This window comes from Zonotrichia albicollis, chromosome 28, assembly GCF_047830755.1.
Source record: "Zonotrichia albicollis isolate bZonAlb1 chromosome 28, bZonAlb1.hap1, whole genome shotgun sequence".
NCBI classification, from domain to species: Eukaryota; Metazoa; Chordata; class Aves; order Passeriformes; family Passerellidae; genus Zonotrichia; species Zonotrichia albicollis.
In genome coordinates this window covers 5635005-5659032 of record NC_133846.1, presented here as the reverse complement: position 1 = coordinate 5659032, position 24028 = coordinate 5635005, and the positions used below count along the sequence as shown (strand labels likewise).

The following is a 24028-nucleotide window of genomic DNA, read 5'->3' as shown; positions in this document are numbered from 1 at the left end:
ATTCAGGTGGAGTCGTGGGTTTATAACACCAGATTCGCATTTAATAGAGAGAGGCAGGAGTGGGAGAGGGGAAATCACAGAGAAACAAAGGAGAAACTGGGAGGAGATGCAGGACTGGAGGGGAATGGAGTGGGGCCAGGAGGGTTGGGACACCCAGCCCTGGTGCACACCTCATCCCTGGGCTGCAGCTCCCAGCTGGGCTCCCAGTGAGGTGGCTGGGGCTTATTACACCAGCTCGGATTCCAACAGCTGGTGGGGAGAACCTGGGCTTGATAATTTAATAAGCCTTTTCCATCTTTAAGATAAATGAGGATGTGTGGTGCGTTTTGGAAATGGAAAGTGCTGTGTAAGTGTTAAACATCGCCTGATCCCACCGTGCTAAATCATTCCAGCGTGCTGGGAGAGGTGCAGGGGCTCTGGTTAATTTAAGGGGCTTATTTAGGGCTGGCAGGGGCAGGATGGGTTGGATATGTCTCTTCTGGGGAAGAAGCCAAAGGGAGAACCTGGCAGTGCTGGCCAGGGCAGAATTATGGTTTTTTTCTTTGGTCTCTCCTGCACTGGATTCTCCAGAAACCCTTTTGGGGTCCTGGCGGGTGTTCCTGAGCTGCAGGTGTTCCCCAAGCCCCTGGAGCACTTGATGGTGGCACATACCCACCTACCCCATGCTCATCCTCAGTTCTCTGCTCCAGAGCAAGGCTTTGGGACCGTGGGCACGGCTGTGGGGTGGAGATCATCACCTCCCTGCCCTGATTCTGTGCCTTTCCCTCCATCCCAGATCCCCCAGATCAGCTACGCCTCCACGGCGCCGGACCTGAGCGACAACAGCCGCTACGACTTCTTCTCGCGCGTTGTCCCCTCGGACACCTACCAGGCCCAGGCCATGGTGGACATCGTCAAAGCCCTCAAGTGGAATTACGTCTCCACCTTGGCCTCCGAGGGCAGCTATGGTGAAAGCGGGGTGGAGGCCTTCATCCAGAAGTCCAGGGAGGATGGTGAGTGCATCTCTCCCGGGATGGGAGCAGCTGAGACAGGAGGAAGAAAGGATGGGACTGGCTGGGCTCCTTGGGCTGAGCTGGGAAGGATGCTGTGCTTTTGGGGGATGGCCCTGGAGCAATGTGGGTTCTGGGGCTGCCCAAACAAGGATCCAGGTTTTCCAGCAAGGCTTGGGACCAGCAATCCTGGGCTGCCTCCAGCCCTGCAGGCTGCTTTGGGGAAGCATCTCGAGATCCCACTCTTTGCTCCCCAGCTCTGCCAAGCTGGTCTCACCCCTCCCTCTGTGCCTGAGCCACGGCGCTGGGCGCCTTCCAGAAGACAAGGTTTTTACAAATACTCCCAGGTTTTAACAGAAAATCAAGTTGGCACCAGCACGAGCTGCGCCCAATTTTAGTGGAATTATCCCCCAGGGCAGGTGCTTTAATTTGTCTATGGGCTTTGGACAGGCAGAAAGTCCGTGCTCAGCAAAACTCTTTGGGAGGATTTGTCTGGAGGCAGAAAGCGTTTTGCTGACGGGAGCTCTGGGATGCTTAGGGGGGATTAGCAGCCTTGGGAGCAGCGCAGGAGCTTGTGGGGAGCTGAACACCAACCCCAGGATGGGTGAGGAGCCCTGGGAATCGCTGCTGTGGGTGCTGCTACCACAAACCAGAGGTGCCCAGGGACCCCACGGAGGGACTGGCACAGCACTGGGGTCCCTCCTGGCTCTGGCATCACCTCAGTCCCCCAGCACGGGGTGGGATGGGAGCTAAAGGGTGTTTTTTGAGACAGTTAAACCCCTGCAGGGCGCAGGCTGCTGCTTATTACAGGCTTAAGTGTGTCTGAATGGCACATTAGGTTCTGGCAAAGTCAGTGGGACACCGGCCTATCCAGAGCCAGTCAAACTGCGTTATGGCCTTATAAATGGATAAAGGGAATAAAAACTTGGAGGTGACGAGCTCCTAATCAAAGCCCTATAAATAGGAGCGGCGTTAATTCCGTCTGTCGCGCGCGCGCCCTGGCACCGGAGCCGGCTGTGCTTTTAGCATGCAGAGGAACCCATCTGGGGATCCAGCCCGGGAGCTGCTCTTCAGGATTCTCACTTGAGAAGTGGAATATTTTCACGGGGCTGTGGCTTCTCGAGGAGCAGCGCGTGGGGATGCTCTGGAGCGGAGGCTGCAGGGGATGTGTGGGGCTGCAGGTGCAAAGGGGCTGGGCTGGCAGGTTTGGGGAGGGGCTGGGGATGCTCTGCTGCCCCATCCATGGCTGCAGCCCCCCCCCCAGGGGATCTATGGGACAGCTGAGGGTCTGCACAGATTCAAACCCATGCTCCTCCTCCACTCAGCACCAGCAAGGAGTGGTGGTTGTGACTGGTGGTCCTGCTGCGGCGTGAGCTCCTCTCCTTTGAGGTACCTGTGGTTACCACGAGCTCCTCTAGCCAGATGTTAACGATCTGACAGCGTAATTGCAGAGTAAAAGAGTGCACAGGGAGCCAGAGCAGCCACGTGTTAATCCGGGGCTGCTGCAGTCCTGTAATTTGGGTATCCACATAACCTGGCGATTATGTGCATTAGTGATAATTTAGTTATCAAAAAGCAGATTTCCACGGTGCCTGCAGTGTGAGGGCAGCCCGTGTGGTGCCAGCGGTGATGCTGCAGCCCTGACACGCTGCAGGAATGTGAAGATTTGTGGGAGCTGTCTGTGGGGCCCTGGGTGGGCTCTGAGCTGCTCCCTGGAACATCTCCCTTGGGAGTGAGTGTGGGGTGTCAGCCACGCTGCTTTGCCCATGGAAATAGAGCCACAGCCATGAATAATGGTGAGGCTGGACCAAAACTGTGCTTTTTCTTTTTTTTTCTGCTTTATTTTATGTATTTAACCCCCCCAAGCCATGCCATCTGTGGTGGCAATGCCAGGCTGGAGGAAGAGCAGGCTCTGCCCACTTCACCTCTCTGTCTCCCCCTGTGCAAAGGGCTCTGCTGGCACCAGACCCTTTACACAAGCACAGATCCATTGGGAGGGGGGTGAAGGATCTCTGGGATATTCCTGGCTCTCAGTTCCATTTCTCCAGCAGCCTAAAGGACCCTGTGATTTGTCACAGCTCCCAGGGGCCTGTCAGAGGGACGGACAGGGCTGCCAGCTGAGCGAGGATCTGGCCTGTGCCAGGCTCTGTCAAGTGCTGGAGATTCCCATGGGGGTGTTTATGCCAGGGGAACAACCCCAGCCCTGTTTCCAGCCCTCCACACTGGCTGTGCCCGGGGGTCCTTCACCCACTGGGCTCAGGGTGAGCAGCTCCCGCTCTCCTCCCCACAGCGCTCTGCTTCATTTCTCATGCCAAGCCCGAGCCTTCAGAGTCGGGTTTTATTTCCATCAGGCAATAATGCTCATTGCTGTCGTTAGCAGCTCGCACTCAAGCTGTTTGCTTTCTGATGCATTATCAACTTGACCTTCAGTTTCAATTTTTAGCAGAGCCTCGCGTTGAAGCTTCGCAGCGCGGTGGAAAGCGGTTCTGCTTGAGGCACAAAGCGACCTCCGACAGCGATGCGGGGAGGAAACTCGCCCTGGAGATGGGTTATTCTTGCAGCTGGGGCTGGCCCTGGGCTACCACAACACACTGACCTGGGTGGCTGTTACATCTTTATTCATTTATCTTTTTATCTTTATCCGTGTTTGCGGTCGCTCTGGTGATGATGCTGTTGGCCCCTGGTGGTTGCTGGTGGCTGTGCTGGTGGCTGGAGAGTCCTTATTCACCAGAGCGCTGCTTTTCGGGTTTTTAGCATTGCAGAGATGTTCAGTCTGCAAAGGATGTGTTTTCTTCAGCCATTTTAAAGTGTTTTGAGTGCATTCTGCTCCCAGTATCCATCCTACTCCCCCAGAGCATCCTGCACTGGCAGTGGCTGTCAGCTGGATGGCAGGGACAGCATTGGGGTGTCCCTGGTGTCTTCAGCTCCAGCCCCTCTGTTGAGCATTTCCCCATGCCCCTGACCTGTGGCATCACTTTGGTGCTCAGACCCACACAGGACCCTCTGGCTCTGCGTTGTTGAGGTCTCTGCTGTCTCCAGGCCCTTGGAGATGAGGGCTGGGATGGATGCCTGTGTAATGGAGCTGACCTGTGCCACACCTTGGGTCTGGGAAGAGGGGAATATTCCCAGCCCAACTCCTTAGTCACGTCCCTGGATCAATTTTGCTGCCATTTCCCCCCCTCTATTGTTTCATCCTTCACTAAGTTTTCCATATTTCTAGTGAGGAGCCTGATGTACATTTGTGATGCGTTTGCTCATCCCCATGTGACATCCCTGGCTGTCTCTCTCTGGTTCCAGCCGGGCTCATTACTCGCGGTGGCTGCACCAGGAGGTCGCCCCCAAAAAGCCACTCCCAAATCTTGAGGCAGGAGCTTTGAGCTCAGCATTTCGGTCTGCAGCAGAGGGCCCTGATGGCTTCTTCAGTGATCCTTTGCTTCCTGGAGGCTTTGAAGTGACACAGACAATGAGTCCTGGGGCAGGGGAGCAGTGAACTGCTCCCAGTGAATCAGAATTTCATGGGAAGGCTGGAGTTAGGAGGGGAGCTGGGAGTGGGAATGCCATCACTGCTGGGCTGATCCCTCCCTGGGGTGCCCAGGACTGCCCAGGGTGGGGGGAACGTCCAACATCCACATCTGCACAGCTGAGCCAGTCCCTGCTTTAGCCCCTGAGCCAGGTCCCTGCTTGCTGCAAGCTTGGCAGGCTCTGCTGGCAGAGCCCCCTGAGCCAGGAGCTAATTAAGCACCGGCAATCAAGAGGAGAAGCCGGAGTGGCTGCGCTCCCACCGAGCTTTAATGGTGGAGATTAAACCCTGACCCGTGTTTGACAACAGGCGTTCCCAGGAGAGTCCCTGCGGCCCCGGGGGAGGACTGGGGGGATTGAGGATGGCACAGGCAGCTGGGAAGGGGAGGTTTGGAAGTGGCCTCAGGCTGGGTTTTCCAGGCTGTTTTTTGCCCCGTGTCCTGTGGCACCAGTGATGAAACTCACGGCATCTCATCTGAGCATCCTCTGACTGCCTGACCCCAAACTGCCCCCAGCAGCTGCCTGTGGGGTGTTCCCCCCATCCCCAATATTCCTGCTCCTCTTTGGTCCTTTCCCAAGCTGGGGGAGGAGGAGAGGGGTCCCCATGCCTCACCTGCTGCCTTCGCCCAGCATCGCCCCTTGTCCCAAGTGAGGGAGAATGCTGTGCCATCCTGCTGGAGAAGGGAGAGTGGTCACCTCCTCGCCATTGCTGCCACTCCTCACTTTGATTTCTGGCTTTAGAGGAGCGTTTTGACTAAATGGATTTTTGTGCAAAGACAGTGGGAGCATCACTGGGCAAATCCCCTTCCCAAACCACGCAGCCACTGCCCCCCTGACACCCTGGACTTCTTGCTGTTGGTGATTACATTTTCATTAATTAAGGAGATGAAAACATTGTCAGCATCTGCTGTGGGAAGCAGGGGCTCTCTGGCCCTGCAGGCTGTCACCTGGAGGAGCTGTGTTCCTCGTTAGTTTGATTTAACGAAGCAGCCGAGTAACATCACGGTCATTTCTGAACTGCCATCGATTTAACCTCTTGTTTATTTATGGTTCCATCTCCTCTGCCACGTGTGCAGGGAGATGTTCCCTAGCACAAGAGGCTGGTGGCACTCAGGTGTGTGCCTGTGCCAGTCCCCAGCTGCCACTCCTGCGTGCACGCTCCTGCCTGGCCCTGCCAGGGCTTTTGGAAGGCTCTCGGTGTTTGCAAACTGCTGCTTTTGTTGGATTTTCTCCACTGATTGCCATGGAAACTGTAATTAAGCTGCCTGGTGGCCCCTGGCAGTGTGCTGTGACACCCTGGCCTGGCTGGGGGCTCTGTGGTGGCCAGGGTGAGTGTCCCCAGGCTGGGACGTTCCTGTCCTGCTGGCGCTGCCGGCTGCTGCCCGCCTCGCCTGGCTGATCTGTCTGTTTATCCAACTCCCTCCTCTCCATCCATCTGGCTCCCCATATGGGAAACAAGCAGCAAATTGGCCCAATTTCTTACCACAGGAAAACAAACCCCCAAAAAACCCCTGGAAAGCCCCAGCCAGGTGGGGGATGCTGTGCCCCATCCCTGCAGCTCTCCCTGCCTGCTCAGCACCCAGCATGTCGCCCTTCTCTTGGGTTTTGGCTGAAAGGGCCCAAATTTTCCCCGTTTTCCTGCAGCCCCAGGAGGCAGTGAAGTCCTCTGGAGCCTGTCCCCACCCTGTCCTGTCCTGCTCCTCTCCAGGGCCCTGCTCTGGGAGTCTCTCCCAGCCACAGTGGTAATTATGCTGACCTTTGCTTGAGCTGCGATCTGTTAGTGGCAGGAGGCATCAGCCGTGTCATTTACTATGCAAATTGAGCCCATCAATTACATCCAGAAGGTCCCACAATGTTTAATTCTCTCTCCCATCTCTCTCTTTATTGGCATCTGCAGAAATGCAGGAGCAGGAGGGCTCTGGCTTTTAGGAGCTGGAGGTTGGGAGCCCAGCTGCGAAGTGTGGGGGCTCTTCCAATTGTCTCTTTTAATTTTAATTACCTGCTTTTGGATTGGGCTCCTTGGAAAGCTGGTCTGGAACTTGGCCAGTGCCACAGGGATGGAACAAACCCTTCTGCAGGGCCTGGCTGCTCAGTGGTGAAGGGCTTGTCTGCTCTTCCAATGGGATGGTTTTGCCAGGGTTTGACCATTCTGTGTGCAGAACCCTTTGCAAACCCTGGGCTGGGGAGGGACTGGTGCTTGGAAATGGCTGGAAAATCCTCATTGAGCTGCTGGGATGGACTGTGTGTCTGTCCTGGGGACATCTGGAGTGTGATGTGGTGGTGGCTGAAGGTGACAGATACCAGAGGAGCAGGTGGGAGGCAGAGAGGAGCTGTAGAGATACAGGGTGGGAGGGAATGTGGTGCAGAAGGGCTGAGCTGGGGGAAGAGGAGGGGTGAAGGCAGTGACCTGTGAGAGGAGGGCTCAGGGCAGGGCTGGGGGACATGTCCCAGAGGGCTGGGTGGTGCCCAGGAGGTGGTGAAGTGCTCAGCCCCTCAGTGGGAGCGCTGGAGAGCCCCAGCTCGGCCTGCTGGGCTGAGGAGCCCTGGATGGTGACAGGGGCCGTCCCCAGGGGACAGGGACTCGTGGCGTGCCTCAGTGCCAGGGCTCTCTCTGCCACAGGCGGGGTCTGCGTGGCCCAGTCCGTGAAGATCCCGAGGGAGCCCAAGCCGGGGGAGTTTGACAAGATCATCCGCCGGCTCCTGGAGACCTCGCACGCCCGCGCCGTCATCATCTTCGCCAACGAGGACGACATCAGGTGTGCAGGGGCTCTGGGCAGGGATGCACTGGGATGGACTGGGATGTGCCTGCAGTGGGGAGAGAATGCAATGGGATGTGTCTGCAGTGGGACAGGATACACTGGGATGGACTGGGATGTGTCTGCAGTGAGAACAGGATACACTGGGATACACTGGGATGTGCCTGCAGTGGGACAGGATGCACTGGGATACACTGGGATGTGCCTGCAGTGGGGACAGGATGCACTGGGATGCACTGGGGTGTGTCTGCAATTGCAGTGGGGACAGGATGCACTGTGTGGCGTAGCTGGGAATGTCTGCAGTAGGGACCCACTCACACCTGGCGAGTGGCTGCCATCCAACCACAGCCACACAGAGCCAGCAGAGGAAAATCCCTCTTCCCGTCGGTTTTGGCAGCTATGGATATCATGAGCTGCTGCTCACACCATGCAGGGGCTGCTCCCAGCTGGCCAGGGCAGGACCCAGGCACTGGTTCTGCTTTGCAGAGCAGCCCCAACCCCGGCGTGGCAGAGGAACAGATCTGGGGCACCTTTGAGGGACCTTTTGGGGACGTCCCCAGCACTCTGTGCCCAGCAGGGCCGGGGACGTGGCCGCACTCAGGGTGATGAGCTGCTCTGCAGGCGAAGCGGCGGCTGCAGCTCTGTTGTTTATGGAGGAGAATGATTCACATGGAGCTACCCCTGATTTCCTAAGTGTCTAATTTATTAATCAGCAAACATTATGTAAATGTGGGTAAACTGCAAGTTTAAATCAGTTTACATCAGATGTGCAAACTCTCCCAGTTTCTTTTTTCCTTCCTTAATAGAAATGTCTGTGGAGCTGACATCGGGTGGGGGTGAGAGGGAAAAGGGATTTACCCTGCAGGATAAATGGCAGGTCCTGTTATCAGGGCTCTGGAAACATCCAGATGGGATTGCAGCTCTGGGCAGGGGGTTCTGCAGCCTCCTTGAGCCCAGGAATGGGGTTCTCCATGATCCTGACCCTGCATTGTGGAGCCTGGAAGACGGGAAGGACAAATTGGGAGGGTTCTAGTTGGAATTCTTGCCTGGATCAGTTTTCATGGGAATTTCTTGGGTTTGCCCTGCGGAGATCTGCCCTGCACAGGGAGCAGGGGCAGCTGGAAGTGCTGCTGTCACAGAGTGGGACAGGGGCTGTGGCTGTCCTGGGGATGGATGTGCCCAGAGCAGCCCAGGGTGAGCTCGGAGCAGCCTGCACAGCTCCCACTGCACGCCTGCCTCTTCCCATCTCTGCACTCTGCTGGATTTCTATGGGCTTTTTTCCCTTATTACACGTTTCAAACACCATCTGGACTTGAAATGATCAGCTCCGACGTGGGGGCTGAGTCACAACCTGCCTTGGCTCTGCACGGGGAGATGGAGCTGCCCTGGGCCCTGCTCCCACATGGCTGGGGACCCACAGGAGCCCCCGAGGGGACAGCGAGCCCTGGGAGACAGAGCCCACAGGGTCAGATGCAGGAGCAGCGCTGTTCCCATCCTCACAACGAGTTCCTGGCCTGGCTGGCACTGGAGGAGTGTCTGGCACCAGGAGGGATGCTCAGCAGGACCGATGGCATCTCTGCTACCAGTTTAGCTCAGCAGAGCCCAGTTTAGCCCAGCAGAGCCCAGTTTAGCTCCATGCTGGGCACTGGCAGCACTGGCTGCCCCTCTCCCAGGTCTATCCATGCTGAAAGCATGTGCTCTCCACGCTGCTGCTTTCCCTGCCTGCTGCGGCATAACCTGATTCTTTTCCTTTTTTTTTTCCCTTTCTTAATGTTGGGTAATTAAGGGGAAATTCAATTACCAGTCAGCAAATATGCAAATGAAGTGAGAGAAGCAGCCTGTGTGCCCGGGCTGGGAGGACAGAGGGTGTGGGAGCTGAGTGGCACCGCTGGATTTTGTGTGTCCATGTACACCGGGTTTGCCTGGAGCAGGAGATGCCACCAGCACTGTGCCACTATCCTGGGCCCAGACAAGGAGTTGGTGGCCCAGCTTCTGCTGCTTCTCTCCACAGAAGGGTGCTGGAGGCGGCCAAGAGGGCGAACCAGACGGGACACTTCATCTGGATGGGCTCAGACAGCTGGGGCTCCAAAATTGCCCCCGTCCTGCACCTGGAGGAGGTGGCCGAGGGCTCTGTCACCATCCTGCCCAAGAGGGTCTCAGTCAGAGGTGAGATTGCCCTCCTGAACTGCAGGTTTTGGCTATGAAACCACTGTGGACTTTAAAGACCTCCTGGTTTGCCCACCAGTCACCTCCTTATTTTCCACATGTCGTGTTTTCCCTGCTCTCCCTTTATCACCAACGTACCTAGAGAGGCATTTCTTGTTCCTCTCAGAGTCCCAGAAAGTCTCTGCTTTGCAGAGGATCTTCCCTGAGTGGACTTTCCACTTGCATCTCAGCACAAGTGACACTTTGGACACAACCCCACCACACTTTGATGTCTCCATTGCTCACATAAACTCCCTTCTCCTCTGCCTGGGGAATTTGGGAGTGTGTGATGCATCTCCCTGTCATCCCTGGCATTTATCCCCTCCATCCCCTTTCTCCCCGGGCAGGTTTCGACCGCTACTTCTCCAGCAGGACCCTGGACAACAACCGCAGGAACATCTGGTTTGCTGAGTTCTGGGAGGAGAATTTCCACTGCAAGCTGAGCCGGCACGCGCTGAGGAAGGGCAGCAGCATCAAGAAATGCACCAGTGAGAGCTGGGGGGCTGCTCTGGGAGGCTGGGGGCTCACGGGGGGTGTGTGGTTCTGCTCGTGAGCATGGAGTTTTTCTGATCCTGCTGGGGATCCCCATTCCAGGTTCCTAACTGCTCCCTCAAGCCCCAGTGTGCATTTTGAGTCATTTCCAGCCAAAAGAGGCTTTGGGGACTGGTGCAGTAAACAAGGCAGCCGAGGATCTGTCTTGCTGACAGCGCTGCTGTCAGGTGATGGTTGGAGGCTCGGGGAGGTGACATGTTTACTGAGAGATGGGAGAGATTTACTGCCTGCCTGGCACCGCCTGAAGACAGATGACGGCGCCGTGGCTCATGGGCTGCGATGTGGCAGGGCTTGGGGACATTGGCACGTCCCTTTGTCCCCTTGGGAGGGATGTCTTGCAAGCCATCAGACAGAGGGACCTGGCTGTGCCTGCGAAGCTGGGTGGTGAAGGTTTTGTTTTCCCCCTGCATTCACCACTGAGGATGAGTGAGTGGTGCTTCCACACCCCTGTCCTTGCAGGCATTCCCCAAGGGTTCAGCTGATGATCTGGGTGGGTGGGAGCTGAGCAAGCAGCAAGGGCACAACAGAAAACTGGCTTGTGGCCATGGCCTTGGGTAGCCAAGAGCTCCTCTGTTGCAATCTTTGCTGCAGCGTTGTTCTTCCCTCTCTGCTGGGGCTCTTCTCCTTTCTCTGCAGCACAGTCCTGTCTCTCTTCTCAGGGGCTCCTCTTGGGCTCTTGACCCACCCCTATTTATCTCAGTTGCCTTCACGAGCTACAGCTGCTGCCCAACTAAGGACCCTGCAGCTGCAGCTCGTTTGGAGCAACTCAGAACCACAAGGTCTTACAATACAACATATATTCAGGCCCCCACATTTCCCCCTTTTCTTTTAACAATAATACAATCACAATATACATACAGTTCCAGCTCTCAGGCTGCCACAGCTCTCAGCTGTCTTATCTTCTATAGTCCCAGCTCTCTGGCTGATATTCCAAAGTCCCAGCTCTCAGGCTGCCACAGCTCTCAGCTGTCTTGTCTTCTATTGTCCCAGCTCTCTGGCTGATATTCCAAAGTCCCAGCTCTCAGGCTGTCCGGGGGATTCCATACCTTCTCTAGTCCCAGCTCTCAGGCTGCCACAGCTCTCAGCTGTCTTGTCTTCTATTGTCCCAGCTCTCTGGCTGATATTCCAAAGTCCCAGCTCTCGGCTGTCCGGGGGATTCCATACCTTATCACGTCGGGGTCACCAGTTGTTGTAATCTTTGCTGCAGTGTTGTTATGGCCTCTCTGCTGGGGCTCTTCTCCATTCCCTGCAGCACAGTCCTTTCTATCTTCTCAGGGGCTCCTCTTGGGCTCTTGACCCACCCCTATTTATCTCAGTTGCCTTCACGAGCTACAGCTGCTGCCCAACTAAGGACCCTGCAGCTGCAGCTCGTTTGGAGCAACTCAGAACCACACAGATCTTACAATACAACATATATTCAGGCCCCCACACTCCTCATCCTTCTCCAGAGCATCACAGAACCCTCGGCCCCAGGAGATGCATGAGCAGGCCCTGTGAGCGCTGATCTCCTCATCCCCACCGTGATGTAGCTTCTAAACAGGTGATATTTCAGGGCCATGGTGTCAGTGGAAGCAGCTGAAACTACGATGTGGCAAATGTCCTAGGAGCTGTCTGTAAATCATCGGAATTTGTCAGCAAATAAACCATCTCCCGAGTGATTGCTTGGCAGATAGAGCAGGGAGCTAACGCCTGGTGAAGCAAATCACCTGCCCCTGCAGATCCACAAGCTCCTGCCTTGCAGAGCTGATGCAAATGCCCAGTTTGGGGCTGTTTCCCTCAGGTTTGGGAAAAGCCAAACATGGCCAAGAAATGCCAGCTTGGCTAGTTTACTCCACCCCAAAAACCAAACCGAAGGATCCCACTCTGAACCAGACAGCTCCTGGCTCCCTTTCCTGGATGGGAGGGCTGTGAGGAAGGCTGAGCTGATGGAATTCCTGATGATTACCCCTGGGACCAGCCCTAGCACCCATCAGATGTTTGCCACAAGCCTCCCATATGGAGGGACCATCCCTGCTCCTGGATGGGCTCACCCAGCCCAAAAACACAGCAAGGGGTGCTGGGTGCTGCCACCAGCACCCACAAAATTTGGAGATTCTCCATCCCCAGCTGCCCACAGATGTGCTGGGAGTGATTTTGATTAAGTCCTGCCAAAAAGTGGTGTGCTGGGAATTGATTCTGATCCCGTCTCATCCGCCGCTGGGCAAGAGCCGCGTCCCTCCTCTGAGGGGGCCGCCGAGCCTCGTCACGCTCTTGAAAATTAATTACCAGCCCTGCAGAACGATGCACGACCCTGCTATTATAATCAGCAGGTCACCTCCCTTCCGTGGCCCTCGTCTATTGGAGCTTGGCAGAGATTTATTGTCTCCAGGTTGGGAACAAGCCTTGTCTGTCTGCTCCACATTGCCCCTCTGTGCACCGGCCTAATTCCCGTCTGGAAAAAAGCAGCTGGGGCCGGGGGCAAGGTGCTGACAGACAGAGAGACAGCCCCAGGGATGGCTCCTTATCTGCACTGCTCAGCCTTGGCACAGGGATGAAAATGCAGCCTCCACAGCCTGTGCTATTGCGGTGGTTGGAGTTTGGGATGCGTGCAGGATTGAGGTGACTGAGGGAAGCTGAGGAGCTGTAAGGACAAGCCCCAGGTCCTGTGTGTGCCCTGGGCAGCACAGTGCTGGGGATGGTGGCAGGGCTGTGACATCCCCGTGGGCTCAGCTCCCTGGACAGTCTATTACAGCTCTTCTTTTAATGGGTAATTATCTTGACAAGACAGAGTGGCCTGTCTGCGCCTTTGGAGATGAATATGGGGAAGGGCCTGAAGTTGAGGGAGAAGATTAATGGCTCCTGTCAATAATGTGGAAGGAGGGATCACCTGCCGGGCTTTGCATGAGTAATCTCCACATTCCAAAAGCGTTTTTATAACTTTGAAGGATGGGCTATGAATTCACCTCCCCGATATCATCTTTTCCTGTCGGTCAGTTCCTTATCAGTTCGCTTTAGTGTCATGTCAGTGGCACAGGTCCCGGCACAGGGACCTCCAGCACAGCTCACAGGGCCATCCCCTCTCACTGGAGCTCATCCCACTCCCCCACAGCAGGGAAGGAATGTCAGCATACAGTGCTTGGTCCCCTGCAGTCCCTGTGAATCCCACCTCGCATCTGGGCGCATCCCTGCGTGGTGGAGCTGGAGTTAATTTTGGGCACCCTGGCGCGGCTTTCTAGGATGTGCCACCTCTCCAGAGGAGGGAGGTGGTGCCCTCGGCTCCCTGACAAACCCTCCTTCCCACTGGAGGTCTGGCAGGATGCCTGGCCATGCCTCGGGGCAGGGATGGAGGGGCAGAGACCAAGGCTCTCCATAGCGGTGCCCCTTGGGAGACGCTCTCTTAGCTGTAATTAACAGCGTGCTGCGTTAATCGGTGTCTTCTGCTAAGTGATTAACATGTTTGTGGTCCCATTAGGGGCGGTTCTGACAGGGGGGAAGGCAGCTGTCACTGGTAATTGCCAGATCCCTGCAGGATCCTGCCAGCCAGGGAGGCTGTGGGGTCAGCAAGGCAGGGGGGTGGCAGGGGATGATGAGGGGAATGGGGTGACAGGAGTGAGATGGGGACAGGCAGGCAGTGATGGATGCTCCCTGGGCGGTCCTTGACACCACTGCTGGAGCCTGAGCTGGTGGAAACTCCCGGGAGATGAAGGAGGGATGAAACATGCTGGGGTGAGGGTGGGATGTGAGTCACAGCCCAGCCTGCATCCTGTTGGGGATCTGGGAGTTGAGATGTCCCATGGCACAGGGACGTGACACCCCCAGGACTCTTGGAAGCACAGCAGGGTGCAGCACCCACATTTCCAGAACCTCCCAACGAGGAGGTTGGCTGGGTGCTCCCCAGGGAATGTTCCTTCGCTGCGTGTGCAGGTTTGGGAGTGGGGTTGGAATTTCCAGCTGCTCCACTCCAGGGTGGGCTCGTTTGCAAGGCTTTGGGTGCAGCAGACACATCCTGAGGGCATGGCTGGGGCACAGGAGGTGGAACCCCCTTCCCCTGTCCCCGCAGACCGGGAGAGGATCGGCCAGGACTCCTCGTATGAGCAGGAGGGGAAGGTGCAGTTCGTCATCGACGCTGTCTACGCCATGGGACACGCCCTGCACAACATGCACAAGAACCTGTGCCCCGGCAAGGTGGGGCTGTGCCCCCGCATGGACCCCGTGGACGGCGTGGAGCTGCTCAAGTACATCCGCAACGTCAACTTCTCAGGTCTGCTGTGCCCTGGGGTGGTGGCAGGAGCGGCCCTGGGGTCTCTGCTTGTCCCCAGTGTGGGTCACACAGCAGCACCCACAGTTTATTTGTGGTACCTATCTGGCAGCTGCTGCCCTGTGAGTGCAGGGTGGAGGGAGGGTGGCAGATCAGCAGGTGAGGAGGTCTGAGCTTCCACATCTCCTGAGAGCTTTTGGAGCATAAATCCAGCAGCAATCCTGCCCTCACCTGCTGCCCTGCCCTCACCTGCCATTCTGCCCTCACCCTGCCCTCATCCCTCCCTCACCCTCTGTCCTGCCCAGCCTCTCCCCGTGCCAGCTCCTCCCTCCCAGCTGGCACAGGTCCCACTGCCTCCTGCTGCTCTGCCCTTGTCTGTCTCAGATCTCCTCTGGAATCACATCTTTTCCTCTGCCCTTTCTCCTTAATAAACATTTTCTGTCTGGTCCCCTTATTATTTCTATTTATCTCCACCCTCTGATCTCCTCCACAGTGTCTCTTTTATTTATTTTCCCCTCTTGATTCTTCTCTTCCTTCTTTTCATTACCGTTTATCTCCAGAATTCACTTGATTTAGCTTTTAAAGCTGCTTTTACCCCTTTCTTAGAAGAAGCAGTGAGGGGGGAGCATCAATCCAGAGCCCCCCTGGACCCCAGGGAGCAGGGTGGGGGTGCTGGGGGTGCTGTGGGTGCTGAGCCCCCCCTTTCCCACAGGCATTGCTGGGACTCCTGTGACATTCAATGAGAACGGAGATGCTCCAGGGCGTTACGACATCTACCAGTACCAGATCAGGAACTCCACCCCTGAGTACAAAGTCATCGGGCAGTGGACAGACCACCTGCACCTCAAGGTAACGGCGTGGCCCAGGGGGAAGGTCCTGCAGGTTTCTCTTCTCACCACGGAGAGTCTGGGAGCCCCTGGGAGCAAAGCCAGGCAGCCAAAGGTGTGGGGGCAGAGGGGAAGGTGTCCCCCAGGTACACACCTGTGCTTCAGCACGTGTGACCACACCCTAGGGACTCTGGGTGTGGGACAGGAGCCAGACCAGAGCAGATGCGGTTTCCTCAGGGATAGAGGGGATTCATTTTGAGTTGCTGTTGTTGAATCTTCCCAAAAGGCCAATGGAGAGCTTCACCACCTCCCTGACCCCATGCCAGGCTGGGCTGGGACCCTTTGTGGGATGCACTGATGGGTTGAGAGTCCACATCCAAGCAGGACAGGGCATCCCCTGTGCCGAGGCGTGCCCGGCAGGTGCCCGCAGTGCCCTCAGCATGGCTGGTGCGATCTACCCCGCAGGTGGAGAACATGCTGTGGCCGGGTGGCGGGACCCAGCAGCCCAGCTCCATCTGCAGCCTGCCCTGCAAGCCGGGAGAGAGGAAGAAGCTGGTGAAGGGCATCCCCTGCTGCTGGCACTGCGAGCGCTGCGACGGCTACCAGTACCAGCTGGACGAGTTCCACTGCAAGCGCTGCCACTTCAACGAGCGGCCCAACGAGAACCACACCAGCTGCACGCCCATCCCCATCATCAAGCTGGAGTGGAGCTCGCCCTGGGCCGTGGTGCCCGTGTTCATCGCCATCGTGGGCATCATCGCCACGCTGTTCGTGGTGATCACCTTCGTGCGCTACAACGACACGCCCATCGTCAAGGCGTCGGGGCGGGAGCTCAGCTACGTCCTGCTCACGGGCATCTTCCTGTGCTACGCCACCACCTTCCTGATGATCGCCGAGCCCGACCTCAGCACCTGCTCGCTGCGCCGCATCTTCCTGGGGCTGGGCATGAGCATCAGCTACGCCGCGCTGCTCACCAAGACCAACCGCATCTACCGCATCTTCGAGCAGGGCAAGAAGTCGGTGAGCGCCCCGCGCTTCATCAGCCCCGCCTCGCAGCTGGTCATCACCTTCAGCCTCATCTCCCTGCAGCTCGTCGGCGTCTGCATCTGGTTCATCGTGGACCCGTCCCACTCTGTCATTGACTACGAGGACCAGCGGACTACAAACCCCCACTTTGCCCGGGGCATCCTCAAATGTGACATTTCGGACCTGTCCCTCATCTGTTTGCTCGGGTACAGCATGCTCCTCATGGTCACCTGCACTGTGTACGCCATTAAGACCCGCGGGGTCCCGGAGACCTTTAACGAAGCCAAGCCCATTGGGTTCACCATGTACACGACTTGCATTGTGTGGTTAGCCTTCATCCCGATATTTTTTGGGACGTCGCAGTCGGCGGAAAAGGTAAGGGAGGAAGGGAGAGCCTGGCTGGTGTCTGGTGTGCAGGGCTGGGAGAGGCTGCGGTGTCTTGAGCAATAGGAGAACTTCCCTGCAGCATGGTCAGCTTGGGAATTAGGGTGGGAAGTTTTCCATGTTGGCCCCACTGCCCCTCGTGGGCTGGAGGAAGATGAGCCCCCAGGGCAGGTCCAGGGTGTCATGGGCACAATTTCTGCATGGAAAGGGACCCGGTGCTGCCCAGCTGGCCCCAGTTCCCAGTGCTGAGTTCCCATGGGACCGAGGCCAGCCTGGATGAGGCTCCGTGCTCAAGTGCGAGGGATTAAGAACAAAGAATAAAAATCTCATGAATGAGACCCAAATCCCTTTGCCTGCCAGCCAAAACAGGAATCATTGCGTTTCTGTCGAACGCAAACAGCTCCCGCCTGCCAGCCCAGCGCTGCTCTGATGAACAAACCTTGGAGCTGCTGTTCCCTGGAAATCCCTGGGGTGTCCCAGCACCCAGATTCCTCTCTGGATCCCCCCAGTGTGTCCCCATGCTGCTGACACCATGGCTTTAGGACACACCTGTTGCAAAGGTTTGCTGAGGGAGCTTTTGCTGAGTTGGTCGTGCCCTGGAGCATCTCTTCTCAGACCATCCATCCCTCCAGGAGGCTGAGTCTGCCCAGCCACCTCTGACCTTGGCTCAACCAGAAAGTCCCACCAGGCCTTCTCTGGCTGGAAGTGTGAAGGAGAATTAAAGGAAATAAATGGAGCCTTTTGCAGCATTTCCATTTTGATGAGATGGCAGGGGAGATACTAACAAGAAAGCAGGTTTTTAAAGAAATTATTGCAAAACAAAAGCTCCCTGAAAGCCTCCTTAATGTGCTTGGCATACTGTGGGTAATAAAGATGGAAATGATAATGATTGTAGATTATGCGCAAGGTTGCTCACCTCTTCACTGCAGCTTGTCACGGGATAATTTAGGGCTGCTGAACGCTGCCTGTCAGGCAGCAGCTCCACAATAGGCTGTGCCTCTCGTTGGGGGTTGTAATGCTCAGGCCTGCTCTGTTATTAGGCTGCTAACAAGCTGATTAGAGGCGGAAAAAGTGATGTTCCCAACTCCCCTCGGACGGACGCGGAGCTCTGTCTCACAGCCCGGCCCTGCCTTGAGCCTGCTGAGCCAACCCTCGAGGGGCTTGGGGATTCCAGGCTGGAGTTCTGCTCTGCCAGTGTGGGAATGGGCTCTGAGTGTCCCCAGGCCGTGGGAATGGGCTCTGAGTGTCCCCAGGCTGTGGGAATGGGCTCTGAGTGTCCCTGCACCACAGCTGAGGGATGGTGGATGTGCTCAGATGAGGCTGGAGGGAGCAGCAGGTGTCTCGGGCTCCCTCAGTGCTTTAGTTGTTGGTTTGCACTCTTGGGGAGTAAAAGGTGGAGAAGGAGCTGTTACACAGCCTGCACAGAGGGTATAGCTTTGAGGGTGGCAGCTGGGGGTTGGCATCACCCCCGTGGTGCTCTGGGATGCTCCAGGGGCACCCCCTGCTCACTGTGGGGAGGGATCCCATCCCCTTCACGCCTCTGCTGCTGGGACTGAGGGCCTCCTGGGCTCTGTGGAGCTTCTGCACCCTTGGGAACAGGAAATCTAGGAATGTCATCTGGGCTGTTCTCTCATGGCTGAGGTCGTGAGGATGCCACAGGGCAAACCCACACCCATGAACCCCTGGCACTTCTGCCCTGACCTCAGCTGCAGGGCTGCAGCAAAGGCTTCCTCGTGGTGTGGAGGAGTTGGATTACAATCCCCATTTTTACTTTTATTTGCTTTACCTCGTGCCCACAGCTTTGCATGGAGGTGGCACGTTATTGTAACAAGTCCCCCAAGCCTTTTCTGAGCAGAGCCTCTCATCCCCGCCGATCCCGGCGGATTACAGGAATAGCAATAACAGAGCATCTAAAGAAAGAGACAATTTCCTGCACTGATAAGGTGGCAGCAGAACAGTGGAGTCATTGTCTGCTTCCCTGTTTATCACATTCGCTTTTAGCCAGGGAAAAGAGAGAAGGGAAGGAGTGAGAGGGACTGTCCTGTGGTGTTCAGAATGCTGAGCAGGTTTGCCCTTCCCCAGCACCCACCACGGTGCAAAACCCCTTGGAGTGGGGCCAGGTGTGGATTTAGAGTGGGGGCAGCTTCCCATTAATGCAGGGATTTGCTGTGGGACAGGCACATTCCCATTTAAAACTTCCCATTAATGCAGGGATTTGCTGTGGGACAGGCACAAGCCTGGGCTGCTGCCTTGGGCAGGATGAGCTCACCCAAAGCTGAACATAGCACAGATCTGGGGGCTGCTGTGGGGTCATTTTGGGTTATTGCTGTCCCTCAGCGTCATCGCCCCGAGCCAGGGCTGCCTGGGCTCTTTGATCCAGCCCTGGAGGCAGCAGGAGCTGGAACTTGCTCAATGAGCACAGCTCACACTCCCAGGGCTCCGGAGGAAGCTCCAGCGTCGTTAACGGAGGGGCAAAGCGAGGTCCTGGGCTGGAAGCCAATTAAGAGAGTGGGAAGTGAAACTGTGAGAAATGGTCATTTTTCTGCAGTGGCAAGAGGTTAACTGAGCAGAGCTGCACGGCTCTGTGGAGGCTCCAGGCTAAAAATATTCCTGTCTGAGCTGGTGAGGGGTTTGCTTGGCGAGACGCGGCTGTGGGGGCTGGAGTGGGCAGAAAACGCTTCCTGCAAACGAATAATGGGGGAGAGGTTGCCACAGTGGCCCTTGTGAGACCCCAAAAGTGCTGCAGGAGGCAGAGAGTGGGGTGGGGAGCTGGGGCCGGGGGGGTCTTAGCTCCCCACCCAGCTGAGGGGAGCTCCCCTACCAGGGACCAGGGGATCCCTGGTAGCACTGGGAGAACTGGTGCAGGAGCAAGGGGGGAGGGAGAACACATGGAGATGTCTGAGCACAGCTCAGGTCAGCTCAGCTCAGCTTGGCTCAGCTCAGCTTGGCTCAGCTGCTCTCTCCCTCCTCGCTGAAACGCCCCCAAGGCACAGGGATGGGGGACTCTCTGCAGAGACACAAAATATGGAAATGGCTGGGTTGGCCGAGGAGGTGAAGGTGCTGAGCTGAGCTGTGCCCCACCACGGTCACACTGGGCTGGTTCCCAGGCAGGGCTTGGGGTGCCTGGAGTTGGGCTCTCAGTGCTTCCCTCATTCCTGGCTCATCCAGGATGCCCGTGGCAGAGTCTGGAGAGTTGGAGTAGATTAAAAAAAAAAAGGAAGAAATAAAAAAGCGCACATATTCTGGCACAGAGATGTGTTTTGACTTTGCTTGATGAAATGACATTTTTATTTCCAAAAACTGCCTAGAGAGAGAAGGTGGAACAAACAAACCGGCGCGTGTGACAGCAGGAGGTTTTATTCTGGGGACAAACCGAAGTTTTTCAGTTGACTCAGAACCAGCTCGGTGGCATTTTCCCTCCAGGGCTGAGTCTGAACGCTCTGGGCTCTGGGCCAGGTGCTGGTTGGCATTACAGGGTCACAAGTGGGTCCTGGGGGGGTCCTGGAGCAGCTGTGTCCCACCAGCTCTCACTCTTGGGAGCTGTGCAGAGCCTCTGCCTTGCGTGTGCTCTCCATCACCTTTACTCTTCAGAAACCCTCAGGTGTGCCCCTGGGCACATGGGGACGCTGCTCTGGCTGCTGCTGCAGCCCCCAGGCTTCCCTGGCTCCTCCAGGTGCTGTCTCCTCCGAGGGCATGAAATCCCAGCTGTGGAACACCTGGGGAACCCCTGGATATTGAAGTTCAGGAACTGCTTTAAGGCTCCTTTCAAAGCCTTGAGGGTGACCTGCACACAGGTGTGTGCAAAGGCATCTGGAGACCCAGAGCCCCCTCCCTGCTCATCCCCAGAGCCTGGTAGAGAAGGGGATGCAGGAGAGGAAGGAGCCAGATGCTGGCAGAGCAGGGATGCCCACGGAGCAGGGACCTGTCCTCCTGGCCTCCCCAAGAGGTGGGATGGGCAGAGGGAGGGGGTCTCTGCTTCCAGTTGCCACCTGCTTCAGATGCCCCGGCTTGAGAGGAGCCTGCCAACTGCTCTCCATAGAAAAATGGATTATTCTACAGTCAGATTAATGGGCTTTCATTTTGCAAAACATCTGTCACTGTTAGTCCTGGACAGTGAGCGTGAAATTAGTTTTGACTGCAAAAAGGCAGCGTCGGTGTGTAATATGTGACTGACATGACAAGAGCCCAGGAGTCAGCTGGGGAATGGGAATTACCTGTTGGAGGGAGAAGGGCAGTGGGGCGAGCCCTGGGACCAGGTGTCCTTGCTGTGCCTTGCAGCTCCTGCCCTGAGGCTGCTGGAGCATCAAACCTCACCTTGAACACCATTCCAGCACTGCCTCCCCACTCCTTTCATTTAACCCCAACTTTCCCTCGTTTCGCCATTCCCTCCTTTCCCTTTTGCATCCCGCAGAGGCTTTGGGCTCTCAGCTTGGTGGCCTTGTGTCTTGCAGATGTACATCCAGACCACGACGCTGACCATCTCGGTGAGTCTGAGTGCCTCGGTGTCCCTGGGCATGCTCTACATGCCCAAGGTGTACATCATCCTCTTCCACCCGGAGCAGAACGTCCCCAAGCGCAAGAGGAGCCTCAAGGCCGTGGTGACAGCGGCCACCATGTCCAACAAGTTCTCCCAGAAGGGAGGGTTCCGCCCCAACGGAGAGGCCAAGTCGGAGCTCTGCGAGAACCTGGAGACGCAAGGTGAGGTGGCTCCACAGGGATCATAAATGGGAATGGGGGGAGATCATAAATGGGGAGTGGGAGAGATCATAAATGGGAATGGGAGAGATCATAAATGGGAATGGAAGAGATCATAAATGGGAATGGAAGAGATCATAAATGGGGAATGGAAACGGGAATGGGAGAGATCATAAGTGGGGAATGGGAGAGATCATGGGAATGGGGAGAGCTGAGCTCCATCTGCACACCCCTGGCTCCAGAGGGCTTGGGGAACTCCCAGTGAACAGGGGGAGGATCATGAATGGGAATGGGGAGAGCTGAGCTCCATCTGCACACCCCAGACTCCAGAGGGCTGGGGGAGCTGGCACTGAGCGGGGCTGGCAGCTCCTGTGGTGCCCAGGAGGGAATGGGCACTGCAGGGACCTGCCAACTGTGGGAGAGGAGAGCTTGGCACTTCCCTGGCACAGGGCACTGGGGCAGCTTTGGGGTGGAAAGGGCTGATTCCTCCTCGTTTTCTCTTCTTGTGCTGGGGGTGTGAGGCGCAGGGGACGTCAGCGCAGCACCAAGGGGACATTTTTCACTCTGTCACTGCCGGGTCACGTAGCCTTAAATAAACAACAGAATAAATAATTCACGGGGCTTTGATACGGGCAGATCAGCTAGGAAAACATCGCGGCTAACAAATAGCTCTGTCAGCTCCAATTCCTTCTGCTCTATCTAATTGTTATCTGGGAACACCAGTTGGAGACCTGCAGCAAGGTTCCACTGCCAGCCAGGCACTGTGAGCTGCTGGTGTCCCCTCCCTGTGGGGACACCTTAGTGCTGCTCAGGGTGTCCCAGGCTGTGCCATCTGTGCCAGCACCTGCCCGTGCCCTTGGCTGGAGGGTGTCCCTGTGCCTGCTGACCCTGTGCTACCTGGGCACCTCATGGGGACATCAGCAGAGCGTTGTCCCCACTGAGGGCAGTGGCACAGCTCTGCAGGGATTGGGGGAATTCATTGCTCTGTGGCTTTTGCTGTGCCCCCAGTGCCACCCTGGGACGTGTGGTGGCTTTGGAGCCATCGCTGCCTCCTCTCCTGGTGCATCTGAGGGCTGGGGAAGCTGGGGTGGCAGCAGGGTTGTGTCCCTGCGGCACCCTGTGCATGAGGGGACAGCCAGGGTGGTGGATTTTGTGGCCTGCTGTTGCTGTGGAGTGGGGACCAGGGGTGTGGGACCCCAAAACCTCTTGGGACCCCACGATTTGTGCCAGGCAGGGCTGGCTGGGACAGGCTGAGCTTTGGGGAGCTGCAGCACCTCTGGGTCTGTCTGTAGGAGGTGGCTGAGGGAGGTTCACGGGAGCCTGAGACCACATCCCCGCTGCTCACAGCACAGCCTGGGGGCTGTTTTTGGAGTGAAGTGTCCTTGAGGAGCACCCACAGCTGCTGTGGGGCTCAGGGAAGGACCCCAAGTGCCAGCACTGCCCAGATCCCTGAGCAAACCCTCTCACATCCCTGCTGGCACGATGGCTGGATCAGGGGCTGGGACAGGAGCCTGGAGGGGAAGGTGGCTCTGCTGATGACCCACGTGAGCTCTGTGTCTCCTTCCAGCACTGGCCACCAAGCAGACCTACGTCAGCTACAGCAACCACGCCATTTAGCTCCAGGAGCAGCAAACAGGAGGGAGCTGAGCCTGGCAGGGACAGCACGACAGGACAGGCAGGTGGCAGCCAGGGGACAGCCCCCAGGGCAGAATCCTGGGGGAAAACGCCATCAACAGCAGCAAAAAAATCCATAAAGAAACACAAAAACTCTTCCAGCGCCCACGGTGGCGATGCATGGCTCCCACGGAAGGGGGACGGAGCACGGGCAAGAGGGCACGGACTTCAGCAAGTCTTTGGGTTTTGTTTTTTTCCTGTATTTTGGCAAAAAAGAGGAAAAAAAAATAAGAGCCCCAGCATTTTCCCTTTTCTGGAATTTGTGAGATTGTTTGTGGTTGTGCAGAGCCTTCTGTTTTCTCTTTTTATTTTTTTTTTTAATCCTCCATTTTCTTTTGTTCCTGTCTTCCTCCGTCCCTCTTCACTCTCTACCCCCCATATCCTACCAAATTCTATATGTTGCAAAAAGGAAAAATAAATAAAAATACTTAAAATTTACATTAAAAAAAAAAGACAGACAGCAAAATAAAATAAAATAAAACCTAGACTGTGTTCAAAGTGCTGATTTCTATAGGTGGTTCCTTAATGTATGTGATGACCATATGGATTGAAATATGTCTGCTTTATGTACTGACCAGTCAAAAAACAAAAACACACAAAAAAACAAAGTTCAGTGCCTGGATGTTTATGAATTATTCGATGACTGTGTAGAGCATGATCATTTTTATACGAGGAGAATTTCTAATAAAAGACCCTGGTTTTGCACTCGGCGTTTGCTGTCTCTTGGTGACTTGGTTTCAGGAGGTGCCAGGGGGAGGTTTTGGTGGGAAGCTTTGTTTCAATAAAAAGCCCAATAATATTTATAGCCCAAAGCTTCTGCACAGGCTTTGTTTCAATAAAAAGCCCAATAAATGCTGGAGCTGGACCTGGCCTGGGATGGGGTGCTGGGATGGCTCCCTGTCCCTTTGTGCCTGTTCCCCCAGCCCAAAATGCTGCTATTTCCCCCTCTCTGAGCCTGTGTGATGTCAGCCCTATATTTTGCACATTTCCAGAGCTGTTTGTGTGTTAATCCCAGCCCTGCTCTCCCCCTGGGCTGTTTGGGGGGCACCTGAGCCCCACGGGAGCCCCAGCCAGGAATTGGTGCCAGAGGGAAATGCACAGAGGACAGAGCCTGCCTTGAAGGCAGGAGTTAAAAAAGGAGGAATAAAGCAGCGTAATGAAAAG

At 56.2% G+C, this 24028-nt stretch overlaps 1 protein-coding gene across 3 annotated transcripts in view; it reads left to right on the top strand.

Moving 5' to 3' along the window:
• The window catches only part of GRM4 (glutamate metabotropic receptor 4), a 35491-nt gene extending 12129 nt beyond the window's left edge, over positions 1–23362 (top strand). For all 3 annotated transcript variants that reach the window (XM_074527918.1, XM_074527919.1, XM_074527920.1), the window contains exons 3-11: positions 776–992; positions 7129–7264; positions 9276–9430; positions 9817–9957; positions 14061–14261; positions 14971–15107; positions 15551–16486; positions 20947–21193; positions 22758–23362. In XM_074527918.1, the coding sequence (XP_074384019.1) occupies positions 776–992; positions 7129–7264; positions 9276–9430; positions 9817–9957; positions 14061–14261; positions 14971–15107; positions 15551–16486; positions 20947–21193; positions 22758–22807 (2220 nt within the window). In that variant the 3' untranslated portion in view covers positions 22808–23362. The remainder of the gene's footprint in view (positions 1–775; positions 993–7128; positions 7265–9275; positions 9431–9816; positions 9958–14060; positions 14262–14970; positions 15108–15550; positions 16487–20946; positions 21194–22757) is intronic.
• Positions 23363–24028: the final 666 nt, after the last annotated feature.